This window comes from Zootoca vivipara, chromosome 3 (assembly GCF_963506605.1).
Source record: "Zootoca vivipara chromosome 3, rZooViv1.1, whole genome shotgun sequence".
NCBI classification, from domain to species: domain Eukaryota; kingdom Metazoa; phylum Chordata; class Lepidosauria; order Squamata; family Lacertidae; genus Zootoca; species Zootoca vivipara.
Window position 1 is genome coordinate 64,120,752 of NC_083278.1, and position 24,079 is coordinate 64,144,830.

The window sequence follows — 24,079 nt, forward strand, 5'->3', positions numbered from 1 at the left end:
TAATTTTCCGAGTTTCACCTGTAGATACCCTTAAAATAATGGAATATATTTTTATCATGTATTTTAAAAGACATACAGTCACACCTTGGTTCTCGAATGGAATCCATTCCAGAAGTCCGTTTGACTTCTGAAAATGTATGAAAACCAAGGTGTAGCTTCCGATTGGCTGCAGGAGCTTCTTGCACTCAATCAGAAGCCTCAGAAGCCGCGCCAGATGTTTGGGTTCCAAAGAACGTTTTCAAACTGGAACACTCACTTCTGGGTTTGCGGTGTTCGGGAGCCAAAACGTTTGAGTCACAAGGCGTTTGGCAACCAAGGTACAACTGTATATAGTTTCCACAATCTTGTACAAAATTGAATATATTTAAGCTCATTAATTTAAATGCATTTGACATTTTATAATAATGCAGTGTATTCCTATATGGGATTACTTGGAACTAAGTCCCACAGCCTTACTCCCAAGTAAGTGTGCCTAGGATTAGAGGAATAGTGATTATTTCTACTTCTTATGCAATTTAAATAGAATTGTGATAACAGAATGCCTAATTTATTGCTTTTAAATGTCTCCTACAGTTGGACAAAGAGAAACCGCAAATGTGATTCTAAAAGAAGAGCCAGCTGAAAATATGGAGACCAAGCCACCAGAATCACCCGATAAATCTAACATAGATGTGGAACAGAAAGATGCACAGGATGCTGATCAGCAATTGCCATCAGAAGAAGAAAAAGTGGAAGAGCTGGCAGAACCTAGTGAATCTCCATCATCAAATGATGTTGGATTTAAAAAAGTTTTTAAGTTTGTTGGATTCAAATTTACTGTCAGAAAGGATAAGACTGAGAAAGCAGAACCTGTTCAGTTGCTGAATGTGAAAGCAGATGAGACAGAAGTACTATCGGAAGGAGCTGGAGATTGTAAAGAAATCAGGCTAGATACAGTGGAGGAAGAAACACAAAGTGAGGTGCCCTGCCCTGTAGAAAAGACTGAGCAAGAAACTCAGACTGAGCAGACAAAAGAAGAAATTTCTCCTGAAAAAGTAACAGAAAGTCCTGTTGAAGCGGGAAGCAAGGAGATAGAGATTAAAAGCGATGGTAGCAAGTCTCCAGAGTCTCCAACAAGTCCATTAACTAATGAAACAGCATCACCCCTAAGAAAGTTCTTTACCCAGGGTTGGGCTGGGTTTAGGAAAAGGACAAGTTTCAGGAAACCTAGAGAAGAAGAACAGCAAGCCACTGAGAGAGAAATGCAGGAGCAAGAAAAAGGAGTGATAAAAGAGGAAGCCACTCCCACTGAAGAATCAGAAAAAGAAAAACCCATACCAGAAAAAGAGAGGACAGAAGTGCCTATAGAAGCCAGTGATGCTATAGTAGAAAGAAAAAAAACAAAAATGATAGATGTTTCAACAGAAACACATAAGGAGGAAGCTGTTGCTGCCTTTGAACAGCCATCACCACAAATGTCTGCTGAAAGTGTAGACATAGAACCCAATATAAGCTTGAATAAGATTGACTTGGAGGAAAACTTGGAACCTGCACAAGAATGTCAAATGGCCCTGGAGCATAGCCCTCTTGCGTCATCTGAGAAAAAATCTGAACTAGCAGCTCCTTTGGCAACTGAAGTATTTGAAGAAAAAACAGATCAGTCTGCCCCAACTTCTCCAATGCCTATAGAAACGCCTGAGGAGCATTTTGAAATAGTTGAAGCCATATCCGAACCAAAGGCTCCTCTGGCAACGGAAAATTTTGATGACAGACACACAGAGATATGCACTGATGTTGGCACTACTGTGGAGAAGGAAGAACCAAAACCAACTGAAAAAGCAAAACTTCTTCTTGAACAATTTGTTGAAACTGATGCTGAGATTAAAGAACAAGCCACTGATGAACAGCTAAAAGTCAAAGAAAGCTTAGTTGAACTAGTAAATGTTGAACTCAAGCAAACTGAACCAAGTAGTGGAGATTCAGCAACAATCAAACCTCTAGAAGTCATTACAAATGAAGTTGAATTACTTTCATCTCAAGAAAGAGCCAAGATACAAGGCAGCCCCCTAAAAAAGCTTTTTACAAGTTCAAGCTTAAAGAAGTTGTCAGCAAAGAAACATAAAGGAAAAAGAGAAGAAGCTAAGCTAGGGGAAGCAGCAGAACAAGCACAGCAGTTGTCTGATTCTGCAGAAAGTCCAGAAGATCCAAGAGCAGAAAGCTCTGCTTCTTCCCCTGAAGAAACAACAGAATCTGTAGGAAAAGTTACAGATGCAGCACACACCACTGAAACGGAAGATGGTTCTGCTTCAGATATGGAGAAGAAAAGAGACATTGTTACACCTTGGGCATCATTTAAAAAAATGGTGACTCCTAAGAAACGGGTCAGGAGGCTTTCTGAAAGTGATAAGGAAGAAGAACTTGAGAAGGCAAAGACTGCTACTCTATCTTCAACTGAAAGTGCACCTTCTGAAGAGCAGGATGATGTAAAAGAAAATGTTGAGGAACAGAAATTAGAAAAAATCACAGATGAGCCCAAAAGAAAGGTTGATACTTCTGTATCATGGGAAGCCTTAATTTGTGTAGGTTCATCTAAGAAAAGAACCAGAAAATCATCAACTTCTGATGAAGAGGTAGGACAAAGACTTGCTCAAGAAGGACAGAAAATAGATGAAACTGGGCCCAATAAAGAAACAGCACCAAGCATGACCATTACTAGCTCACAAGAAAGTGATCAAGGACAAGGAGGTTTTTCACCAGAACAAGCTGGAAGCCCATCTGAAGGTGAGGGAGTTTCAACATGGGAGTCCTTTAAAAGACTAGTAACCCCAAGAAGAAAATCTAAAACAAAAATGGAAGAGAGAAATGAAGAATCTTCTACAGTTCCAAGTTTAGAACATTATACTTCAGATGGAGAGTCTGGAAAAGAAGAATCATGGGTTTCATTTAAAAAACTAATGCCTGGTCGTAGGAAGAAGAAGTCAGATGGAATACCAGAACATGCTCCTGTTCAGGAAGCTGGAGAAGAAATGACTGAAATCCATGAGGACGATTCTGATGTTCCAGCCGTTGTTCCTTTATCAGAGTATGATGCTGCTGAACAAGAGAAGTTTGAAGCTCAAAAGGCAAAACAAGAAGATTTAACTAAGAAAACCTCAGACCAGTCAGAAAGTACTTTGATTATTGAGCAGTCCAATGAAGGACTAGTTCATGCAGTTACTGTCACAATGGTAGAAGGAGAGAGAGCAGTTACAAGTATTGAAGAAAGATCACCATCTTGGATATCGGCTGCTGTGACAGAGTCCATTGAACATGCAAAGGAAGATGAAGAGAAACCTATTGAGCAGATCTCTGAAACTGGAATTGTGGAAGAAATGGTGGTGGTTACTAAAGTCATGCCAGAAATTCAAAAGGAGATTAGTGGTGACACTCTAATTAGTGACCTGGAGGTAACCTCAGAAGCAATTACAGCTAGAGAAGAAACTTCAGGTGTTGAAGAAGCAGCTGAAGTATCCTGTGCTGAAGAGACAACGGAAATGGTTTCAGCAGTTTCAAGGCTAACTGAGTCCCCTGATACAACAGAAATAGTAACACCAGTGCAGGAGGTAGAGGAAAGCCAGCAAAACCTAGAAGAACTAAATAAACAAACACAGGAAATTCTGCAAGAAGTTGCTGAAAGAGTTAAATTGTCCAGTGAAGCACAGGAAATCAGTAAAAGGATATCAGAAGTAACAATTCTGCCAGAGAAAATAGGGCAAGAAACTACTGTCATATTTCAAGAGGCAGAACAACCCTCAAAGGAAGAACCAGAGAAGACTGATATCCAAGTTAGTCAAAGTCAAGATGAAGCTAAAGGAAGTAGTCTGAAGGAAGCGTTGGAAAAGAGTAATGACATTTGTGTAGAGGTGAAGAAAAGCTCGAAAGAAACTGTTAGCTTGGATAAGACTGATGAGAGTCATGATTCAAAGATTGAACAAGAAATTGTTCAAGAAATCATTGAAAAACAGACTGCTGAAGAGGAAGGATTTGTCATTGTCACAGTAACCCCTGAAGAAGGGCCAGAAGTAAATGTTGGTGACATAGTAAAGGAAGCCAAAACAAATTTAAAAGATGCAGTTGAAGGTGGGATTGCAGACGATACTGGTCCAGCAGTTGATGAATTGGCAAAATTATCACACGAAGAGAAGCCTCAGTTCTCCCAGAAACTTGAACAAGTGGTGAACACCATACCTGACTTGGAAGCTAAATTAGTAACTACTGCAGATGAGGTAAAAGCCCCTGTGCAAAATGAAATAAAAGAAGTTGAGCCTCCCTGTGCTGATGTTTTCGTGCTTGAGACACCTATCCAGAGCAAGATGACTGACGTTCCAGTGCAGAATGCAGTAACTGAAGTCAGGGACCTAAGTATGGCCAAACATGCCGCACTTGGCTTACTACCAGGAAGCACAGAGAATGCTGTAGTTGAGGCCTGCATCCAGAACAAAGACACAGAGGTTTCTGTGGTAACTGAGACCCACGTACAGAAGGTGGAACCCAAGGGCCAACTGCAGAAATCAGAAACCAATATTTCTATGGTAAATGAGAAACTTGAACCTCTCCAAGCTGAGACTGTAGAAAAAGACTTGGTGGAAGTGGAGGTCCACAAGCAGAATGCAGAGACTGAGACCCATAAGCAAAGTGTAGAAACAGATGACCATGTCAAAGAGGTGGAAATGAAGTTCCTCGCAGAGAGTGTAGAAGCAGAGAAGGCAGAATTGAAGGAGGACTTGGAGCTTCCCACAAAGGCAGAAGTAGTGTCCCCCTCAGAAAAAGAAGTGGAGGAACATATAAAAGAGACAAAAGCACAGATCTCTACAGAAAAGGCACATGCAAAGTTGGAGGCAGATGCCTGCACAGAGAAAGTAGATGTGAAGGTAGAAGCAGAGGTTCCTGCAGAGGAGGCAGAAACAGTGGCTTCATCAGATCAGCCAGATGAAAAGCTAGATCTGGAAACTCCTGCAGAGAAGGTGGATATAGAGTCTGCTGTAGAGATTGCGAAGGAAAAGAGTGAAGTGGAGGTTCCTGCAAAGAAGTTGGAGGCAGATGCCTGCACAGAGAAAGTAGATGTGAAGGCAGATATAGAAAAGGTGGAAGTTGAAATTTCCAAAACACAGATGGACGTGCAGACCTCCACAGACAAGGGGGAATCAGAGGCTCCCTCAAAGATGATGAAAGTGGAGGACCCTATAGAAAAGACAGAAGCTGCAGCAGAAGAATCAAATGCATCTGTTTGTGTGGAGGCCATCACAGTGAAACCAGATGTGAAGGTGGAAGCAGAGGTTCCTGCAGAGAAGGCAGAAACAGTGGCCTCATCAGATCAGCCAGATGAAAAGCTAGATCTGGAAACTCCTGCAGAGAAGGTGGATATAGAGTCTGCTGTAGAGATTGCCAAGGCAAAGAGCGAAGTGGAGGTTCCTGCAAAGAAGTTGGATGCAGAGGACTCTGCAGAGAAGGCAAAAGTGGCATCCTCTGTAGAAAAAGCAGAAAGTGATATTATTCTTAAAGAGAAAACAGAAGTCCCCATAGAGAAGGCAGCCATCAAGACTGGTGTGAAGGTCTTTGCAGAGAAGGAGGATGCAAAAGTGGAAGTGAAATTTCCTTCTGAGAAGGTGCATAACGAGGTCTTTTCAGAACAGTCAGAAGAAATTATGGAAGCAGAAGCCGCAGCCACCAAACAGCCAGAACTAAAAGAGATCCTGCAGAATGTGGAGAATGAGGTCAGTTTCAACTCTGAGGTAGAAGATACTTCAGATTCCCTAGCAACATGTGTTGAGATAATTTCTGATAAAGCCTCTGTAATTAGTGACCAAACTGAAGCTCCTGAGCAGAGAGAAATGCAAGATGTTTCCCTTTCCTTAGAATTTAAATGTTTTGATACAGTTGTTACTGAGGAGCCTTCAAAGAATGAAGTAGAAGATGACCTTGCCTCAGAAAAAACATCAACAGAGCAAGCTGTAGCTGAGAGATCTGTGGAAAGGGGACTAGTTGAAGTTTCAGCACCTGATCAAAACGCAGTGGATGTCATCCAGAAGCATGTAGCAGATGCCAGCCATACCTTGAAATTGGAAGGCACAGAAGGAATTGCAGTTGATGTTCCAGAAAGTAATGAACTGAAGGATGTCACACTTGTAACTGCAACTGAAGGATCTGTGCAGAATGAAAAGGAAGATGCACTTACTTTGGGATCAAAACACACTGAGACTGAGTTAACAGAGGACAACACTGTGAAAAGTGAGGCAACTGTGGATCCTGTGAAAAAAGAGATTGAAAACATAGAGCTAGCAACTGAAGTGAAATTCACAGAAATGGTAACAACTGAAGCAGTAAAGACCAAAGTTGGAGACATCCTCATCTCGGACTCTGGTGCTTTATCAGATGTCTTATCAGAAAATAAAGGAGAGAGTTCTGTCACAGAAGGCAGTGAAGCAGGTATAAATGGTGTTTGTGTACAGAGTGAAATGTGTCCTCATAAATTGCCCCTGGAAACAGTCCTTCCACTTTCACAATCTGCCACAATTTCAGATAGCTCTCGGAGAAAGCAAGCATTGTCGGAGAAGGTGTTAGTAACAGAAACAGAAAAATCAACAGGGAAAATTGAACTTGCTGGTGCTGATGTACTTTGTGCAGCTCCAGTGCAGCAAGAAATGTTCACTGAGCAGCAGGAGGTTATCACCACTGACATTCCTGAAGTACAAAGTTATGGAGTTCATAAATCCTCTGTAACAGTAACAGCTGCAACAGTCAAAGAACAAGTTATTGCAGAGAATGTCACGGTTACAGAAACATTAACTGAAAACCTGCAGTCTCTCCTAGAGGAGCCAAAAGAAACCACATTCAAATCAGTTCAGCAGGTGAGCTTTGCTCAATCAGGACTTGAGGTTCTAGGTCCTGATAAGGATACAGTGTCATGGTCTGGGAAAGCAGATTCAGTGGTAGAGGAGGCAGTTTTAGCAGCAGTAACGTGCACCAAAGATGATTTGATCCAGAAGTCTGTATTGGATTCCAGCCCTGAAATGAAGCTTCAGAGATTAGAATCAAGTCAAGAGTGTGAAAAAAAGGCACCGCCAGAAAGAAGATCCTCTTTAACTCATATAGAATTTCAAAAAGATGTGGTGCAATCGGTGACGATAGAGTCACAGAGTACAAAAATTGTGCTGAAAATTATCCAGAATGCTGTTGATACATTGGAGCAAACAGAAGAGTTGCCATCTGTGTCAAAGCAACAGAGTGAGCCATTTCTAATGGGTGTAAATAAATCTGAAATTCAGGAAGGTTTGCAGACTGGTCAGATTCTTCCTGTAAAAGGCAGGGGAGAGAAAAATCTAGAGATCCAGCCATCAACTATAATTTTAACTCAATCTGCAGAGAATAAAGAGGCCTTCAAAGTGGCAGAAGAAATTCCCTTTGTATCTAATAAATCTGAAGATGCTAAAGTGATGTTGCAGCCAGATGCACGATCAGGCACTGTGACAGCACTAGCACAAGATCCTGAATCTCTGAATGAAATTGTGAAAGAAATTAAGAAAGAGACAGGTTTCCAGAAAGAAAATGGTGAATCAAAGCTCCATTCTGAAGGGGATACAGCCACTCCAACAGAGATTCAGAGACCAGCAGTAGAAGATACTGCCTCAGGAGATCTACCCAAAGAGTCACTTGAAATGGCCCAACCAAGGCTGACGGATGTAGAAGCTGGGCAGACTGTTCAGATCCAACAGCAGTTTATAGACCAACAAACACCTGCAAAAAACAAAGATGACCACAGCCAATCAACAGGATTCGTGGAGACATACACAGAGAAAGATATAAATAATCAAGACTACACCATCAGTGAGAGTCCACAGCTAAGCTTAGAGCTCACTGAATCCTGAGGTTTAATGTAAGTATCTGCTATTCAAATTCAGAATAATTAACTATTTTCAGTGGCTTTTTAAGCTAGATAACTTGCTATCAGAACTACAAATTATGGTAAAATATTTCATTGTCAAGTGGCTAAAAACAGGTTTTCAGTTTCCTGTTTGAGAGACTGTATTTTAGAAATATATCTAAGCCGTCTTTTGCATTCAATTGAACTTCAGAATTTAACCTTGTTCCAGTTAACAAGTTTCCTTAATATACAGGCTGTTTATGGGACAAAGTTTGACTCCTTGTGCATATGCTTGCCTTCATATGGCCTGGTTAGTGCCTAATGGCATGATGGGAGCTGGGCTGAGAAAGGAGCAAAACAACTGGTTTTCTAAATGTGTACCAGTACACTTGCTTGCTCATACTAACCTATTTTTTAGCCTAGCACTGTGTGAATTGAGCCTGTGAAGATCCATTATTTTGCCATCACTTTCAAAGGATGTTCTTTAAAAGAACAGTGAAACCTAGAGGAGGAGGCCTTCGCACAACTTAAAGCTATATACAGCTGTGGCTGAATAGGAAATGTTCATTTCTGTAATTGCAACAGATGGCTTTATGGCATTGTTGTAGTCTGTCCCGTCCCCCAAATGATGCAGCAGGTTAACAGGATATATTCGGAGCCCCAAGTTTACTCAGGTCTGTAGAAGCAACTTGAGTCTCTTACCCCTTTATTAAGGTGGTCTGAAACTCTTCTTACCATAAGGTTCCTGTGAGGCTTAACTGTACTGTACAGTTTTAATCACTACCCAAACTTTTTAAATACACTTTTCTCTCGCCCTAGGATATATCCAGTGACCAGCACCATGTGGTTGCTAGACTCACAATGTTGTTTTAGCTGTCCCCACCTTAAATCTTATCTGCTGTGGCTGGGCCTGTATTTGCTGCTGTGTTTGCTTGCCTCTCCTCCGCCATCCCACATATTGCCTTATATGCAGGCGGGAGCTGAGTCAGCATCTTCAGGCTGCTCCTGCAGCCAAACCATGCTCTCTCAGGCACAACAATCAGATCTAGTGAGGTAGCAGCCCATGCTACCAAGAAACCCTTAGGTTTCTTAATGTAAAAAGAGGAGTAAACCGCATATTCCTCAGCTGTGCTTAGAGCATACCCTCACAGGCAAACTATCGGACAAATCAAAACACCGATTAAAGCTAATCACTGCTTGCCTGCTTCTTCTTTTGCTTACCGACTACTGCATGAAGAGGAACCTGTGGTCGTCCAGATGTTATTGGAGTTCAGTTCCTTCAGTTTCAGCCAGCATGGTGAAATACCAAGTAAGGGTTGTAGTCCAACATCTGGATGGTCACAGGTTCTCCACCTTTGCACCACTGCATTCTCCTTTCCTTCTGGCAAAGGAAAGTTAGCAATTCAGCCTTATACAGGCTTCCTCAAACTCGGCCCTCCAGATGTTTTTGGCCTACAACTCCCATGATCCCTAGCTAGCAGGACCAGTAGTCAGGGATGAGGTTTGTAATCTCAAAACATCTGGAGGGCCGAGTTATAGCTGGGTGCTGGAGGCAGGAATAAATTATGCTGCTTATGTCATGAGATTTTGCTAACTTTTCCAAGCTGAAGAACACACTGTTAGCCCCTTTTTAATGCTACCTTAGGTTGGTGAACGGTTAGTCTGTCCTACCTTTAAGGGCTTATTGAGTCATCTCTAGCCTGGGCAGTTTCCCACATAGTGCCACTGTTGCCACCCACTGCATAGCAGCATCATGCTGAACTACTGACTGCTTCCATTGATATAGCATCTAGATTTGGTTCATGATGTGCATAGAAAAAAAATCAATTATAATATGATGGTAACTGCCATCACTCTGGATAAAAGGCTCGGGCTGCAAGATTTTGTTGATTTTTCTTTACTTCTGTTTCCACAGTTCTGGAAAAGCTGTGTCTTTATATTTGGAGGGACCAGTTCCTGAAGCAGCAGCAGCAGAAGAAGAAGATAATGGATTCTGTTTAATTGGGTTGAAGGTCACTGATTTGGATCAGAGAACAGATGTCTGATGTCATTGTGAGAAATATACTTGACAATCCTGAGATACCATCAGGAGCTTGAACCACCTTCTTTTACTATTGATTGTCAACACTTGCTCTTCACAATATTCTTTTATATTTTTTTGTTGATGAGTTGTAGTGGGGGGCAGAAAGTGTTAACTTTTGCTGAAATGACGTCCATACCTTAACCTGGGAAGGAAGTTGGCATCTTTTAAGCTCCCCATTTTATCAGTGCTTCCAAAACTGAATTGTAATTCTTTGTGTATTTATGTGTATATCTTCAAGCAAAATCCGATTTTAATGTATATTTCCTCCTCTTTATATGTGGAAAGAAAAAGAAAGAAAGAAAGAAAGAAAGAGAATGAAAGAAAATGATCTCACTTGTCTCACCCAGTAAAGAAACAAAATATGTGACCAATAGGGAAGAATTGTGAGCGAGCTACAGTTGGCCACAGATGGATCAGAATACATTTGCATTGGCTTTCCATGGTGTAGAATGGTGTGAGAACCATGTTTAATGTTGTATTGGGTCTTGATTTGGTACAAATCATACTCCAGAAAGGCATAGTTTTGTTTTGGAATAGTTGTATTACTGGTTTACTAAACAGGACTTTATTTTCCACCGCCTTTTATAAGCATGGCACTATGGCATTGTGTGTTGAAAATACGTCAGCTACATTCAAATGGAGAGTTAGGCGTACTTAAAAAGAAAGATTTCAGTGTATTTAAGCCTTCCTAAGTCTGCACTGACTTTCACATTTATCTGAGTACAGTTTAATTCTGAGGGAATGTGGAAAGTCTTTAGAAGCCAGACAAATAAATGGCCCCTTCAAATTTTCCTCAGCCTTTTCTTAGTCCATTTAAGAAACTGTCATACCGTCGTAACTTTAGGCAAATGCTGAACTGGTTTGAAGCTATCAAGAAAAATAAAGATGGTTCAATTTTTAGTGTAACATTTAATGCTCTCCTGTTTTTGGAACATCCATGTCATGAAGTAAGACAATTCATTTTCAAAAAGTTTTTGATGAGTAAAGGATTATGTTTGCTCTTTATGTGTGTCCCCTCAGTAGGAAAGTATATTTCATTATGCTTGTGTACATTTAGAAAACTGATTTCTGAAAATTGATCTAAACAAAAATTTGGCTTATACTGAGCTTTGTGCTTTAATTAATATTTTTTAAAGCCCCACAATTTAGGAAACATTGAGCAGGAGTCACTCTTCTGTTTCATTAATGGAGAATTGCAGAGTTTAGTACTGGTCAGTATAGGTTGTGCATAAAACTGGGCAGGCTTGAAATGCTAAATAATTGAAAGATAATTAAAATATTCAAAGCATCTAGTTTTTGATCTTCTAGACACCTAACCTGTCTAGAAGGTCAAGTTATATTGCACTTTGTAGCCTTTGTACCTATCTCAGCTGTGTCTTGCATGGCCCAGCAGCTTCATTGTCCTACATGTATAGTAATTTATTTTAAAATTATCGATAAGTGAGCCAAATAAGACCTTTGGGGAGCTGCACAATGAGTAAAGAAAGAAAAATGTCACTGGTCTAATAGTACCATCTAGTGGTTGCTGTATGCATAATGTAGCTTATAAATACTTTTGGCTAACAATACTGCCTTTCTTCAAATAGAATGTGGAAAGTTGTGAGTTTTTTTAAAAATTCATCTAACTTACCTGGAATAGCTCTGCTAATAAAATGCAAAATAATAATATGCAATGTTCTCAGTGTATTTGCAGTTCTGCGATGAAGTAGCCGATTTATGAAAATTAAAAATGGAACAATGCTTTTTATAAACCCTCTTAAAAGGTATAAAGACAACAGGGTTTCTTTGAACATCAGAAAAGTGAAACACTAATACATCAGTTTGTTTCAAAATATAACTCTTAAATAATTTTAAATAGCTAGGTGGATAAGAAAGGTGAGTGGCCATTCTTTAAACATGTACGGTATCTACAGCCGTTATTTCAGTTTCAATTACTACCTTTGCTGACAAAGATCCACAAAGAAATATTAACATCATTTTGGTATAATCATTGAACCTTTTTGTATTACAGAGTTGCCAAACTGGCAACCTGGATAATTGTTTAGCTTTCAAATTAGCCCATGAGTTGGGCCAGGAAGTACTGAATAGTAAATTGCGGTGGGTGGGCTCCCCCCATCTCTTTACTGGCAACTTTTGAGCTGTGCTGCCAGAACAGATGGCAGCTGCTTGCTAGTAAGCCTCCTCCATCTCTGTCTCTTGATTGCAGCTAGTAAACACGGTGTAACAGTGGCAAGGTATTCTCTCCCAACCCACCTCCCTAGGCCCATCAACTGAAGGCTCTCCATGTACCTGCTAACTTTTCTCCAAAAATATGGCCTCCCCCGCCCCCCGCCACTACATCTCTTTTGTGAGCAGTTTGCTTGTTCAGTTTGGATCAAGTTTGGGATAAATGTGTCTTACATTTGTAAGACAGGGTAGAGGAGAATAATCAAAACCAGTAACCCTTTCACTCGTAGTGGGTGCTAGCCCATGAAGCCTCTTTACTAAGTAAAACAGTGAGCTGGTGAATAGCACCGCAGCAATCTGTCTCCCTGAAAAGTAGATGGTGTATGTATGTACACAAGTTAGCACGTGCCTCCTTCTGGACTTAGTGTGATAAGATATGAACTTCTTGATATGAATGAATTTGTAAGAAAGTTTCGTTTATTCAGTGCAAAATGGAAACTTTAAAAAGTATTGAAGGTTAAAGCTCAATGGCCTCCAAGAAAGAAATACAGGTAGGCGCTTGTTTGTGGATTGGTTCGGTTAGATGTATTCCATGTGTGTGTCTACAATGTGTACAAATGTGTAAAACATTCAGTAACATGGTGTGTTCCCAAATTATTTGGGGGAGTCTTTGGTTCTCCCCCACCTTAGTGGCAGCTTCCCCAGTTAGAGTATGAATTAGAAAGTTTGTTCTGATTGCCAAATGCTATTTTGATCACTTTCATTGTGTGCTTTACAACAAGTCTGTCAAAGTCATTGTCCCTGAACTTCATGTGGCCAGCAGTCATGGGTTTAGTAGATGCTTGATGAACCTTTCATAGCCGAAGGGGACCCTGAAAGAAGTTTATCTCACACCCAGCAGGTCACAAAACATGGCCTGTGAATTTCACAGCCTTTTTTTTACAGTGCTAAGCAAATGGAAAACCTGCTGTGAATTGTAACGTGTGTATGGAAAGCCATATTGCAGTAGCTGCAACAAGCTAAATAATAATAAAACAATGGCATGGCCTATGTTATCCTGGTTCTAATCTTTATAGCTCTGAGGCTGTTAATAAATATGTAAAGTTATCTAAACATTTAAATAAAACCTAGTAATCACAATGTAAATTACCTTGCTAGAAGTTGGGGAACAAGCGCTTAGTTCTTGCTTGTTTTTTTTAAAAAATAAATACTGATCTAGGGCCTTTCTAAGCAATGCAAAGAACACAAATCATATTACCAATATTTCTGCTTTTAACTGACCCGTCTCCAAAAACCAAAAGCACCAATAGATTTTTTTCCCATGGTGCAGGGAGCATGTCTCCATACACAGATACTGCTTTGTTACAGTGTATTGCTTTGGCCTCAGAAATATTCAAGACGAGGCTGCAAACTTTTAGCTTGTGCCACAACTCCAAGCTTTTGCAGTTTCTTCTTAATCCAATGTATTGGATTAACCGATACTTTGATTTTATATGTTGTTTTTAAGGTAGATTTTCATGGACTAAATAAAATACAAACACAATTCATGCTGACTGTGTCCTTTGTCATTCTTATAATTGCTGTTCTTTGTAGTCTCTTTGTCATGACACTGATGGGATTTGTACCTGAGCAGAGAAACTTTGAGAACTTCTAGCCAGGGAACTAGCATTCATCTTTTCCTGAAAGCTGAGGGGCCATGAAATAACACCATTACTCCATTGATCCCAAGAAATGGTGGAACTTACCAACTGGGTAAGGGAAAATCAGGCTTTGGCTTGTGACAAGGCCCACTTGCAGAGGTGTACATAAAGCTATGGGATTCCCTACTGCTTAAATGCCAAATTGCAGCCTGGGCATCTTGGAAATACCAAAACCTTTTGGTTTAAGACTAAATTGTGGTTGTGGAGTTTTAGTATAGCTTGCTTTTTGCAATCCTAAACACAGTTACTCTGAAATAAATTCCATAGATCAGTGGAACATGCTTTTATGTGCATATATTTTGGGTCAAGTGATAATCTACATTTTTATTACATAGAAATAATTCATGATATTGTTGCAAATAACCATGAAATAACCCTTGCTAAATATACACTGGCAGCAAGCATTGTTGAAGCAATCCACCATATGATCCACACTAATGCAGCTACAGTAAGATTCTGTGCAGTTGTTTCATTTATGAAAATTGCTACCAATGAAGCATGTTCAGCAATTCTAAAGACTTGCAGAAGAGCATCTGGTGTGTTTGCACTAATTGTGCAATAGTGTAGCAGTTTTAACCCATCCACATTTCTGGACAGTGCAGCAAGCTTAGTTTCTTAGAATGTGAACATCTAGAAATGGAAACATTTCTTTTTTTGCATTAATATTGTCTTTATAATATCTGTCCTGATAGCATTGGCACTCTATGCAGTTTAGTTCCTCCTCTTTAATCCGCTGTCATTCAAATAGCTTGTCATTCCTAGAGGATTTTGGAGAGCCAAGTCCTTACTGCCTACTAGTACAAAGCAAATATTAAATGAGATTAGATTAATGCAGAATAAACCAAGAATTGGATTTGAGTTTGGCATGCCCATGATCCTGCCCTTATGCATGCAGACATCTTTTGCAATAGAAACAGTGGTGGGGTATCACATAACATACCTTGCTATTTCAACTCAATAGACTTGACGAAAGATGCTCAGTACAATCTCTGCAAGCTTTATGAACATGCCAAAAGGGCAGTTACTTGACAATTAGAATACTCATATCACTGAACCAAAAGGTAAATGTACACTGACCCAATCCAGCTAAAATGGTGATTTAGGGTTGAATTTAGAGAAAAATTCAGAATGTAGTCAGTCCCTGATCCCAATCCATCCCCCCCCCAAAGTGTCTCCTCTCAAGTACCCTATTTGATTTTTTGATCTCGCCACTTCAAGCTTCACTGTGCCACAAGCCACCCCATTCAAGTGCCTTGAACTGTCAACAGGTTTGAGGAGGGGAAAAGGAGGGTTGGGAAAGACTAAAAGTACCTTTCCATGGTTTTCACTGAATTTAACCATTAGGTAGCAATCATTTGCATAAATCTAGGTGTAAGACCCTTTGAAAGCAGTAGGACTTCTTTCTGAGTTTTTATTTAATAGACTTCTAGTTGATCTTTTAGAGTGCACCAAAATGGTGTGGGAATTCAAATTAGCCTGTGGAAGGCATTCCAGATATACAGTCACCACGGTACCAAATTAACTTCTTTCACCAGTGCCAGAGCTGATTTAACGCTTAGGTGCCTAGAAGTACAGGTTATCTTTCTAAGTAGCCTGGCCCCAAACTCTTTATAGAGCTGTGAAGGTTAATGCCAGCACTTTATAAATTAATTTGAGCCTGGAGTTTAATAGGCAGCAAGTATAAGTAATTTGTGCCATTGACTTCAGTGAGGCTGTGTGGGTCTGAGTAGCCTAAGGCGTCACTTTGTAAATTGTTTCCTATAAACAGCACAGCAAGGAAGAGGCTGCACTAGCCCCTTATTCCGTGTTGTACCAGGTTTTTACCTAAAGGGAGCTTGGTTTAAACATGCAACACATGTCCTTGTAGTCTGAATTGGCATAGTCCACTTTAGTAGCTCACACATAGACTAGCTCTGACATTTTCTGGAGTGGGGCTCTGTCATGAGATTGAGGGCAGTGTGCTTTTTAAATTTCTGGGGTCCAAGCAAACTATAATGGAGTAAAGGGTAGGAACAGTGGGGACACACTCCATGTATGGGTCTTCACATGCAGCTTCCTGGATCAGGAACTTAGTTTAAACATGGTGACTACATGTTTTTTCTTTGTGGACTCTGAGCTGCAGCCATGAAATCTGATAACTAAGAACATGGTTACTTCTAGTCCTTCAATTTTTTTTAAAGAGAAAGCCTTATAGTTCTATTCTATCCCTTCACAAACTTGATCTGATGCAAGCACAGGCCCATGACAGAAAGAACAGTTACATTCTGTGTGTCCCTTTCCAGAGTGGCTGTGCAGTGACAGGCCTTAATTTGGGGACATAAGAGGCCCATGATCGCGAACTGCATAGACTTTCCCCTCACAAGCACACACATTTCCCACATCAGTTGTTCCTGCTGCTTTGGCCCCCAGACAGCCTCGTGCTGCATGTTGAGTCCATTTCTAAGGTCTGCACAGCATGTACTAGTACTGCGTATGATCAGCTCACATTCAATCACCTTGGACTTGAAAAAAATCAAATTTTATTTTATACCTTTTTTATTCCATAAAATAATGTATAAAAACTTACAAACTGGAAAACATAACTAGACACAAAATAGGATGATACTCAAAACATGTATACAAAAGCAGATTTGTATCTGCCTCTCTCCCCCCCATCAGAACACACTGCCCCTATTTCTGGTGGAATGCCTCTGTTTCTTGAAACTTTCCCACCAGGACAATTGACCTTTCAATGGACTCCCTCCTCTCAGGTTATTTATACTATTGGAGAATATTATTATATTTATATATTAAAAAGATAAAAATCAGTAACTTGATTTTAAATTTGCATACGGTACTATCCAGAGCAGAAACTTGAACGTACACTGTGTCCCCTTTATTTATTTATATTTGCATACTTTGACTGGTGCCCAAATTGAAGGAACATAAAGAATATGTAGCTTTCCACTCAATGTTGCACTGTTACTTAAAAACCAACCATGATACAGTTTCATCATTATACCATTTGCTATGTTACAAGAGGCTGCCAGTAGCTAAATATTATTTAAGACCAGATTTCCTTTCCCTTAATTCCTACATGTTAATCACATAAACTCAGATTGCTGCTTTGATAAAAATAAAAAAGCCACAATGTTTTTCCTTTTTCAGTTACACTATAAAGGCTCAAATCTATTATTCCCATATTTAGCACAGGGCTCACTATGTACAATTCTAATCTCTGATTTCCTTCACGTTTTGGGTGATAGCACTGTTCATCATCAATTACTAGTCAGCAGGATTTTAAAAAATTCATACACCCTGTACCAATTTTAAAAGGACCAATTGGTGAGACGTTACAAGCAATGGCCAGTTTGGAAAGGGTGCATGCACACATTTTACCTGCATTTACCTGAAGTACACACACACACACATACATACATTTTTATGCATATAAAACGATTGCCATCACATTATTACTGCTATTTTAGCAAAATCTGGTCCTAAACACATTTATCTGGAAGCTTTAAGTCCCACTGCAGTTAGTGGGGTTGACTACCAAGTCACTGTGCTTGGAGTCAAGCCTTAATAATACATTTTTAATGGACATAATGTCAATGAAGTTACCTGGAAACAAACACTTGACAATAATCATGTGGATTAAAATAGTGTTCTTGGTTCATTAAGGGAATTTCCAAGCTTTTGTAAAATGACAACTTTACACAGCTTATAGGTGTGTAACCATGAGAATTTTGTATCTTCGGTATTCCCTCAAAATGCTACCGGTATTTGTTGAGAGAAAATATTGTAGTTTAATAAACCTGTTTAGTTTCCTTTCTGTCTTCTTCTCACATTGCATCTCACTGCATTCAAGTACAGAATATATATAGAAATAGTCTTAGAACTCGCTTAGAGTATGTTACAGATGCATTTTAGCATTATTCACATAGTTAGCTGAGTTACCCTTATACATTTTCTTCTTGGTTAAAATCAATTGTTATAATGTGATACAACACCCTTTATTAATTTTATACTTTTTCTGGAAAAAGGAACAGAGCCAGACTTCCTTCCATGTCAGTGTAGTTATGGTTGGGAGAGGAGGAGGATCGGTTTAGTAAAAATGAGTAAGACAAACTGTTTTCTTAAAAAAAAATGATATGAGCCTCACAGTCAGTCTAACAACACTGCTTCCTGTTCTTTTTTGATAGAGTCTAAGACCGAATGATCACTCTCTGTGGTTTCAGCATCCCCACCACCTAGCAAAATGGATCTATCCTCGTCTAGAGTAAAGACAGAGTTCTGACTTTGGCACGAATGTTTGACGACTTCATTAGGTGTGGAGAACGTTTTATCACACAAGTTGCATTTGTAGGGTTTGTTGGTCTGTACCAACATGTTGTCCATTTGGTTGCCTTCCTCAAAAGTACAAAGCTCCAGAGTCTGCTTGTCCACCATGGTGTAGGTGTCCATGCTTTGGTTTAGACATACATGTCGAGCAGCTTGATTGGCCCGGCAGAAGCTTTTGTCACAGGTGCTGCACTTGAAAGGCTTGCCAGTATGAATGTACATGTGCTCTCTCCAGTGACTTTTCTGAATAAATTTGCGCCCACAAATGGAACACTCGTACTTCCGCCTTTTCACTTCCCTTTCTTGATCTGCTTGCTCCAAGTTGTCTATGTCAGCAATGTCAGAGGGTGGCGGTGTTTCAGCCTGCGGTTGTCCATCGATGATAGGTGAATCCGAGATCTGCTGCAGCTCACTATCGCTAATCATTCCAGCTTCAGCAACTTCCATAGCCTCTTTTTCAAGAGCGTTATTACAAAGAGATAAAGGAACACTACTTTCCCCATGCTGGCTTGATGAGAAAGGCACCCCAGTGTGAATCTGGAGGTGCTCACGCAAACTACTTCGCAAATTGAATCGCCGACCGCAGAGGTGACAAGCGTAGTATTTGGGGAAGCTTCCGTTCTTTTTCATAATGCTTGGCTTGACGTGCGCAATTGTGAGAGAAGCAGGCTGATCATCTGAGGAGGAGGCTTCCATGTTGTTTTCATCACCTGGAGGAGAAGGATGAGGAGCAGTAGAAACCAGTTCAGGAGACAAAGGAGGCTGTAATGGGTCTGAAGTGGACATATTTGTTGGGGGCACTTGAGGCAGCGGTGGTGGTGGGATCTGTGACAGTTGGGTGGCTTCATGCATCTGTTCTTGAGTTGCTCTTGATGACTGTGGCCTTGGTCCTCGAACAGGTTTGTCAGTTGTGGCTGCTTTTGTGGAATTTCTTGCCTGGTGATCCGCAATCTGAATACCATATAACGAAGATGCTAATGGAAAAATCTGTTCCGGGTGTGTAAAGTTTCCTTGACTGGCAAGACTAGCCTCTTGAATAAGCGGGAACGCATGCAGAAACTTTATTCCTTGCTCCAATCGAACAGGATCTATGAGCTGAGGTGCCATTTTCCCAGTGTACATCAAATGTAAGAGATAGCTGAAAATATCTGGCTGTATGTCAGTTGCCTTCAAACGGACACATTCACTGAAAGAAATTTCAAAACAGTATTAAAGAGGAAGATAAAATGCTTCTGAAGGATTGCAATAATCTAAGTATACAACTAAGTACACAATTTTAAGTATCCTGGAACATGTTCATATAAATAAAGTAAATAAAGTAAAATAAATATCTGTTATCATGGTTTAAGGCATTGCTTCTACTGGTGCAACATATTTATAAATTACGCTGCAAAATGTGATCTGACTAATTTATTCCAGAATACATACCTTCAGGGCAGCAGTTCATGAACTTGACCCACAAACTAGTTAGCAATGAAATCCACAGGATTAACACTGTAATCAGGTTAACTGATTTGTGGATGAAGCTAGATGTTGAGTTATTGTGATTTGTAAGCAACTCACATTAGGCTGCCTTAACACTTTCTAATTTCTTCAGACTATTTTACCTTAACTAAATACCATTTTTAAAGTGTATTATTTTATAACTACTGTACCTGCTTTGATGAACAAACAACATCTTGAAATAGTTGGAAAAAGAGGCAAGGACAGATTTGTGTGCCTTGAAGTAAACATCACCAATAGCAACTGTACAGTCACACAGGAAACCAAACTCCCGTTGAGCATTGAGCTGCTGCAGAAGAATCAGTCCATGGTTGGCTAAATCCATCTTTTAAATTCTGTAAAGCAAATATACTTGTTTAGAACAATTTCCTCATTGTTACAGATCCAGGGTAAACAGAATTTGGGGGTAAAAGGGCACCCATAACTGCTAGGGCTAGTGAATGTTAGAAATTAGTAAATGGTAAAATTTAGATAATATTTGAATTAATGAAGGGAAGATGCCCGACATTAGGAAATTGCCCTGGGGAAAAGTGTAATCAAGGTGCAATTACCAGACAATGGCCAGTGATTGAGCCTGTTCCTGAGCTCAGGGTATATAGCAGAGTTGGGAGGGGGAGGTTACAGGTAGTGTGATGTCACTAGGGCTGGGCAATATATTGTCCAAAACCAGTTTGAAGTCCATATTGTGATTGTTGTTTAGTCGTGTCCGACTCTTCGTGACCCCATGGACCATAGCACGCCAGGCACTCCTGTCTTCCACTGCCTCCCGCAGTTTGGTCAAACTCATGTTCGTAGCTTCGAGAACACTGTCCAACCATCTCGTCCTCTGTCGTGATATTGGTTTCATAATTTTTGAGCTGACTATGATGTGTGTGCGTGCATGCGCAAAAAACACGATGCGGGGAAAACTGTGAACCCAGCCAGTGCCTCTATATAGCTCCGTCCTTCTTTCATGGTTAAGCGGGTTTATTTACACATACAGTATATACAACCTGGAGCCTACAATAGAGGAAGTTCGCAGCAGCAGCCCAAAACATGTCAGCTTATTCCATAGCAGCAACAACACTAAGCTCAGCACCATCCTTTCTCTTCAGCCTATCTGGCACTGCAGACCACAATGTAGCTTAGCAGTTCCTTTCTGCTTCCTGGTTACATCAGTCCAGCCCTAACCTCACAGCTTCTCTCCTAGCCTCAGTTCTGGTCCCTCCTTTGCTATGCTAAAGCTAATTATCTCAAAGGGATGCAGATGGCACTGTGGTCTAAACCACTGAGCCTCTTGGGCTTCCTGATCAGAATGTTGGCAGTTCGAATCCCTAAAACAGGGTGAGCTCCAGTTGCTCCGTCCCAGCTCCTGCTAATCTAGCAGTTCAAAAGCACACCAGCGCAAGTGATAAATAGATACCGCTATGGCAGGAAGGTAAACGGTGTTTCCATGCGCTCTGATTTCTGTTGCAGTGTTCTGTTGGCCAGAAGCGGTTTAGTCCTGCTGGCCACATGACCCGGAAAGCTGTCTGTGGACAAGCACCGTTCCCTCGGCCTGAAAGTGAGATGAGCTTCGCAACCCCATAGAAGCCTTTTCACACAGATTCACACATCTCTTTTGAGGCTTTGAACTTCAAATGATCTATGCCCCTCCCCCTCCTTCACCTAAACAAGGAAATTAGTCTTTTCAATCAACACTTGTTGATTGGCTAGCATTACTGACCTGATACACAACTTCAGAAAGCTGCCTAATTTAATCAGTGGCTTACCCACAATAATTACTGATGCTTAGAATACATCAATTCCCACGGCACATAATTTGTAACACAAGCCTAATTAAACACCTCAAACCTTAATTAAATTCTGGTACCATCTTGATCTAGATTTTTAGGCTGTCTTGCACCCCAGATTAACAACAATATTCCGTGGCCAAGTTGCTCATCAGGGCAATGGTTGTAGCTTATTACACCACTCCTTGCCTGACTGTACTGGCTGCCATTTAGTTTCCAGGTCCAATTCAAAGTGCTAATTTTGACCTATAAAGCCATAAATGGCTCAAGACACAATACCTCAAGGACTGCCTCTTTCCATATGAACCTACCTGGACCCTCAGATTATCTTCTGAGGATCTTCTTCATGTCTGGAGGGTAGCAACAAAAAAACAGGTCTTTTCTCGCCAGGCAACAACATTCGTCTTCCACCAGACCTTTGGCTATTTAACATCCTATACTCTTTTAAATGTGTTTGTGGAAGGGAAGGGTTTTACTGTTTTATGTATGTTTTTTTTAAAATTATATTGCACTTTTATGGTGTGAATCTAAGATCAATGGATTAAGGGTTATATACAAATATAAATAAATGTGCTTGCTTCCAAGTTACACACCAGTACATTGCTATTCCAATGTACAGACCTGAAACACTTGGAAAAAGGAGTCCCAGGGAATCTGGTGATAACTTAAAAGTTAAACATCCCCCTTTAACGGATCTGTTTTTCAGTCAAGAGGACCAGGACATTGGGTTTGGGGCACTAAATAAAAAGTTGAGGCCCTCGTGGTTGTGCTCCTGGTTCGTCTGCTACTGTGTGCAAATAAAATACTTAAAGAGCTTTAAGGCGCCAAATAAAAGTGGCAAATTCCGTCTTCATCCCGTCCAGAAACGAAGCGGGGGAAAGAACATTTTGCAAACTAAGCGGCTGCTCGCTCGGCAACGAAGCAGACCGTCCGGCTCCTCCTCTAAACAACCCACAAGAGCCAGCGAGTCTCCGAGACGGCACTCATAGGCGACAGCCGGACGGCGAGAAATCTACAGCAACCAATAGCGGAGGAGCGCTGCAACCTTCCTTTTCACTCCTCAACCTGCGCTTCCCGTGGTGAATCACGGGGTGCCTGCACTGACGGCGTTTCCTATTGGCTGCCCTTCGGTGGGTGGGCGGGGGAAAGAGGACAGGCAAAGCCAAGCCATCGCGCGCGCCCCCGGGCTTCCGCAGCAGCTCCGCCTACGCCCCGTCCTCCCCCCTCCCCCTCGGCGACGCGAGGTCTCCACGTGCGCGCACACGCAGCTCCCGGAGGGGGGCGGGGCGTACGCGAGGACGGACGGCGGCGCGAAGCGACGTAAGCAGCGCGAGCGAGCGAGCTGCGGCGCCTAAGGCGCGCGAGAGACGGGATCCGCCGCTGTCGCCAGGGCCGCCTAGGCTGCTGAAGAGACGCAGACGGAGCCGCCCACCATCAACCCCCCCGCCCCTCCCTCCTTCTCTCTCCCTCCCTCCCCCTCCCTTTCCCGCTCCGCGCGGCTGCCTCAGCGCCCGCCCCTCCCCCCTTTCTAGGCCGGGCTGCTGCTGCTGCTGCTGCTGCCGCTGGTGAGAGAAAAAGCGGGGAAGGCCGCTGCGTAGCTCGGCGGCTCCGAGGGAGGGAGGGAGACCGGAGGGAGGGGGGAAAGCAGGCGCCGAGGGGCCCGAACCAAGCCCAGCTCACGCTGACCCCGCGGGCCAGCGCTGGTGGGAACAGAAATCCTCCCCCTCGGGTCCTGACCGGGCGACCTTCCCACCCACCGACCGGGGGGGGGGGCAGACGCGTCCACCGCCCTCCCGGCCACCGTCTCGAGGCCGCCGCCGGTTACTCGCGAAAGTCCTCTCAGGTGCTCGGGCCGCCCTTTTTCTCCCTTTGGGTCCCGACCTGGCCTAGCCCAACCGCCAGCACAATGGTGGGTATGGAGTGAGGTGGGGGAGCAGCCGGGCGCTGTGGCCTCCCCCGCCGCCGCCGCTCACGCCTCCCCCTCCCTTCCCCCCGCCGCCCCGATTCACCTTGTGTATGTGGGGGGGGGGCAGACGTAGCTCACCTGGCTCGCGCTCTCCGGGAGCCCCCGCCGCCGCCTCGGCGCGCGCCCAGCAGCAGCAGCAACAACGGAGTCGGAGACGGCGGCGGCGGCTTTTCCTGTCCGGTTACGTTAGGGTCACATGACCGAGAGCGGAGCAGAGAGGCTGTGGCGAGGAGCCCCCGCCGGGGAGAGAGGCAGAGAGGAGGGGGAGGGGAGGCGGCGACGAGCGCTGTGGCGGCAACAGCAGCAGGAGCCACCCCTCCCCCCATGCCTCCTTCCCCGCCCGCCTCGCCTTTTCGCGCGCCGCTTACAGCGAGCAGCAAGCGCAGGCCGCGCCGGGCTCGGGGCGGGCTCGCGCTCATTTGCAACGGCGGGGAAGCCGGGCCTGGCGGCTGTGGCCGCTTTTGGATGTAATGCACGGACATAGGCGGCGTACTGGAGCGAGAACTGCATCTTCAAACATTCGCTCCATGCGATGTTCTCTCCCCCCCCCCTACAGTTACAGGAGGGAGGGAATTGCCACGAGGTGGCCAAAACAAAAATAAGATACGGTTATTTGAGGGTAAGAAAGAAAAGGTGAGGTGGGGAGAGAGCTAGGGTTAATGATCAATACTATTTTTAACGTGAGGT

The 24,079-nt window shown here is 42.4% G+C and overlaps 2 protein-coding genes across 3 annotated transcripts in view; one reads left to right on the top strand and one right to left on the bottom strand.

Annotated features, from left to right (window-relative positions):
* The window catches only part of AKAP12 (A-kinase anchoring protein 12), a 64,454-nt gene extending 52,561 nt beyond the window's left edge, over nt 1-11,893 (top strand). For both annotated transcript variants that reach the window (XM_035108752.2, XM_035108753.2), the window contains 2 exons: nt 574-7,891; nt 9,795-11,893. In XM_035108752.2, the coding sequence (XP_034964643.1) occupies nt 574-7,883 (7,310 nt within the window). In that variant the 3' untranslated portion in view covers nt 7,884-7,891; nt 9,795-11,893. The remainder of the gene's footprint in view (nt 1-573; nt 7,892-9,794) is intronic.
* A 6,057-nt stretch (nt 11,894-17,950) lies between these two features.
* Nucleotides 17,951-23,756, bottom strand: ZBTB2 (zinc finger and BTB domain containing 2). Its single transcript, XM_035108754.2, has 3 exons — nt 23,471-23,756; nt 19,807-19,989; nt 17,951-19,337 (listed from the first exon to the last, which is right to left on the bottom strand). Exons 2-3 carry the CDS (start codon nt 19,977-19,979, stop codon nt 17,975-17,977), a joined length of 1,536 nt encoding a protein of 511 aa, XP_034964645.1. The 5' UTR covers nt 19,980-19,989; nt 23,471-23,756; the 3' UTR covers nt 17,951-17,974.
* Between the last annotated feature and the right edge of the window lie 323 nt (nt 23,757-24,079).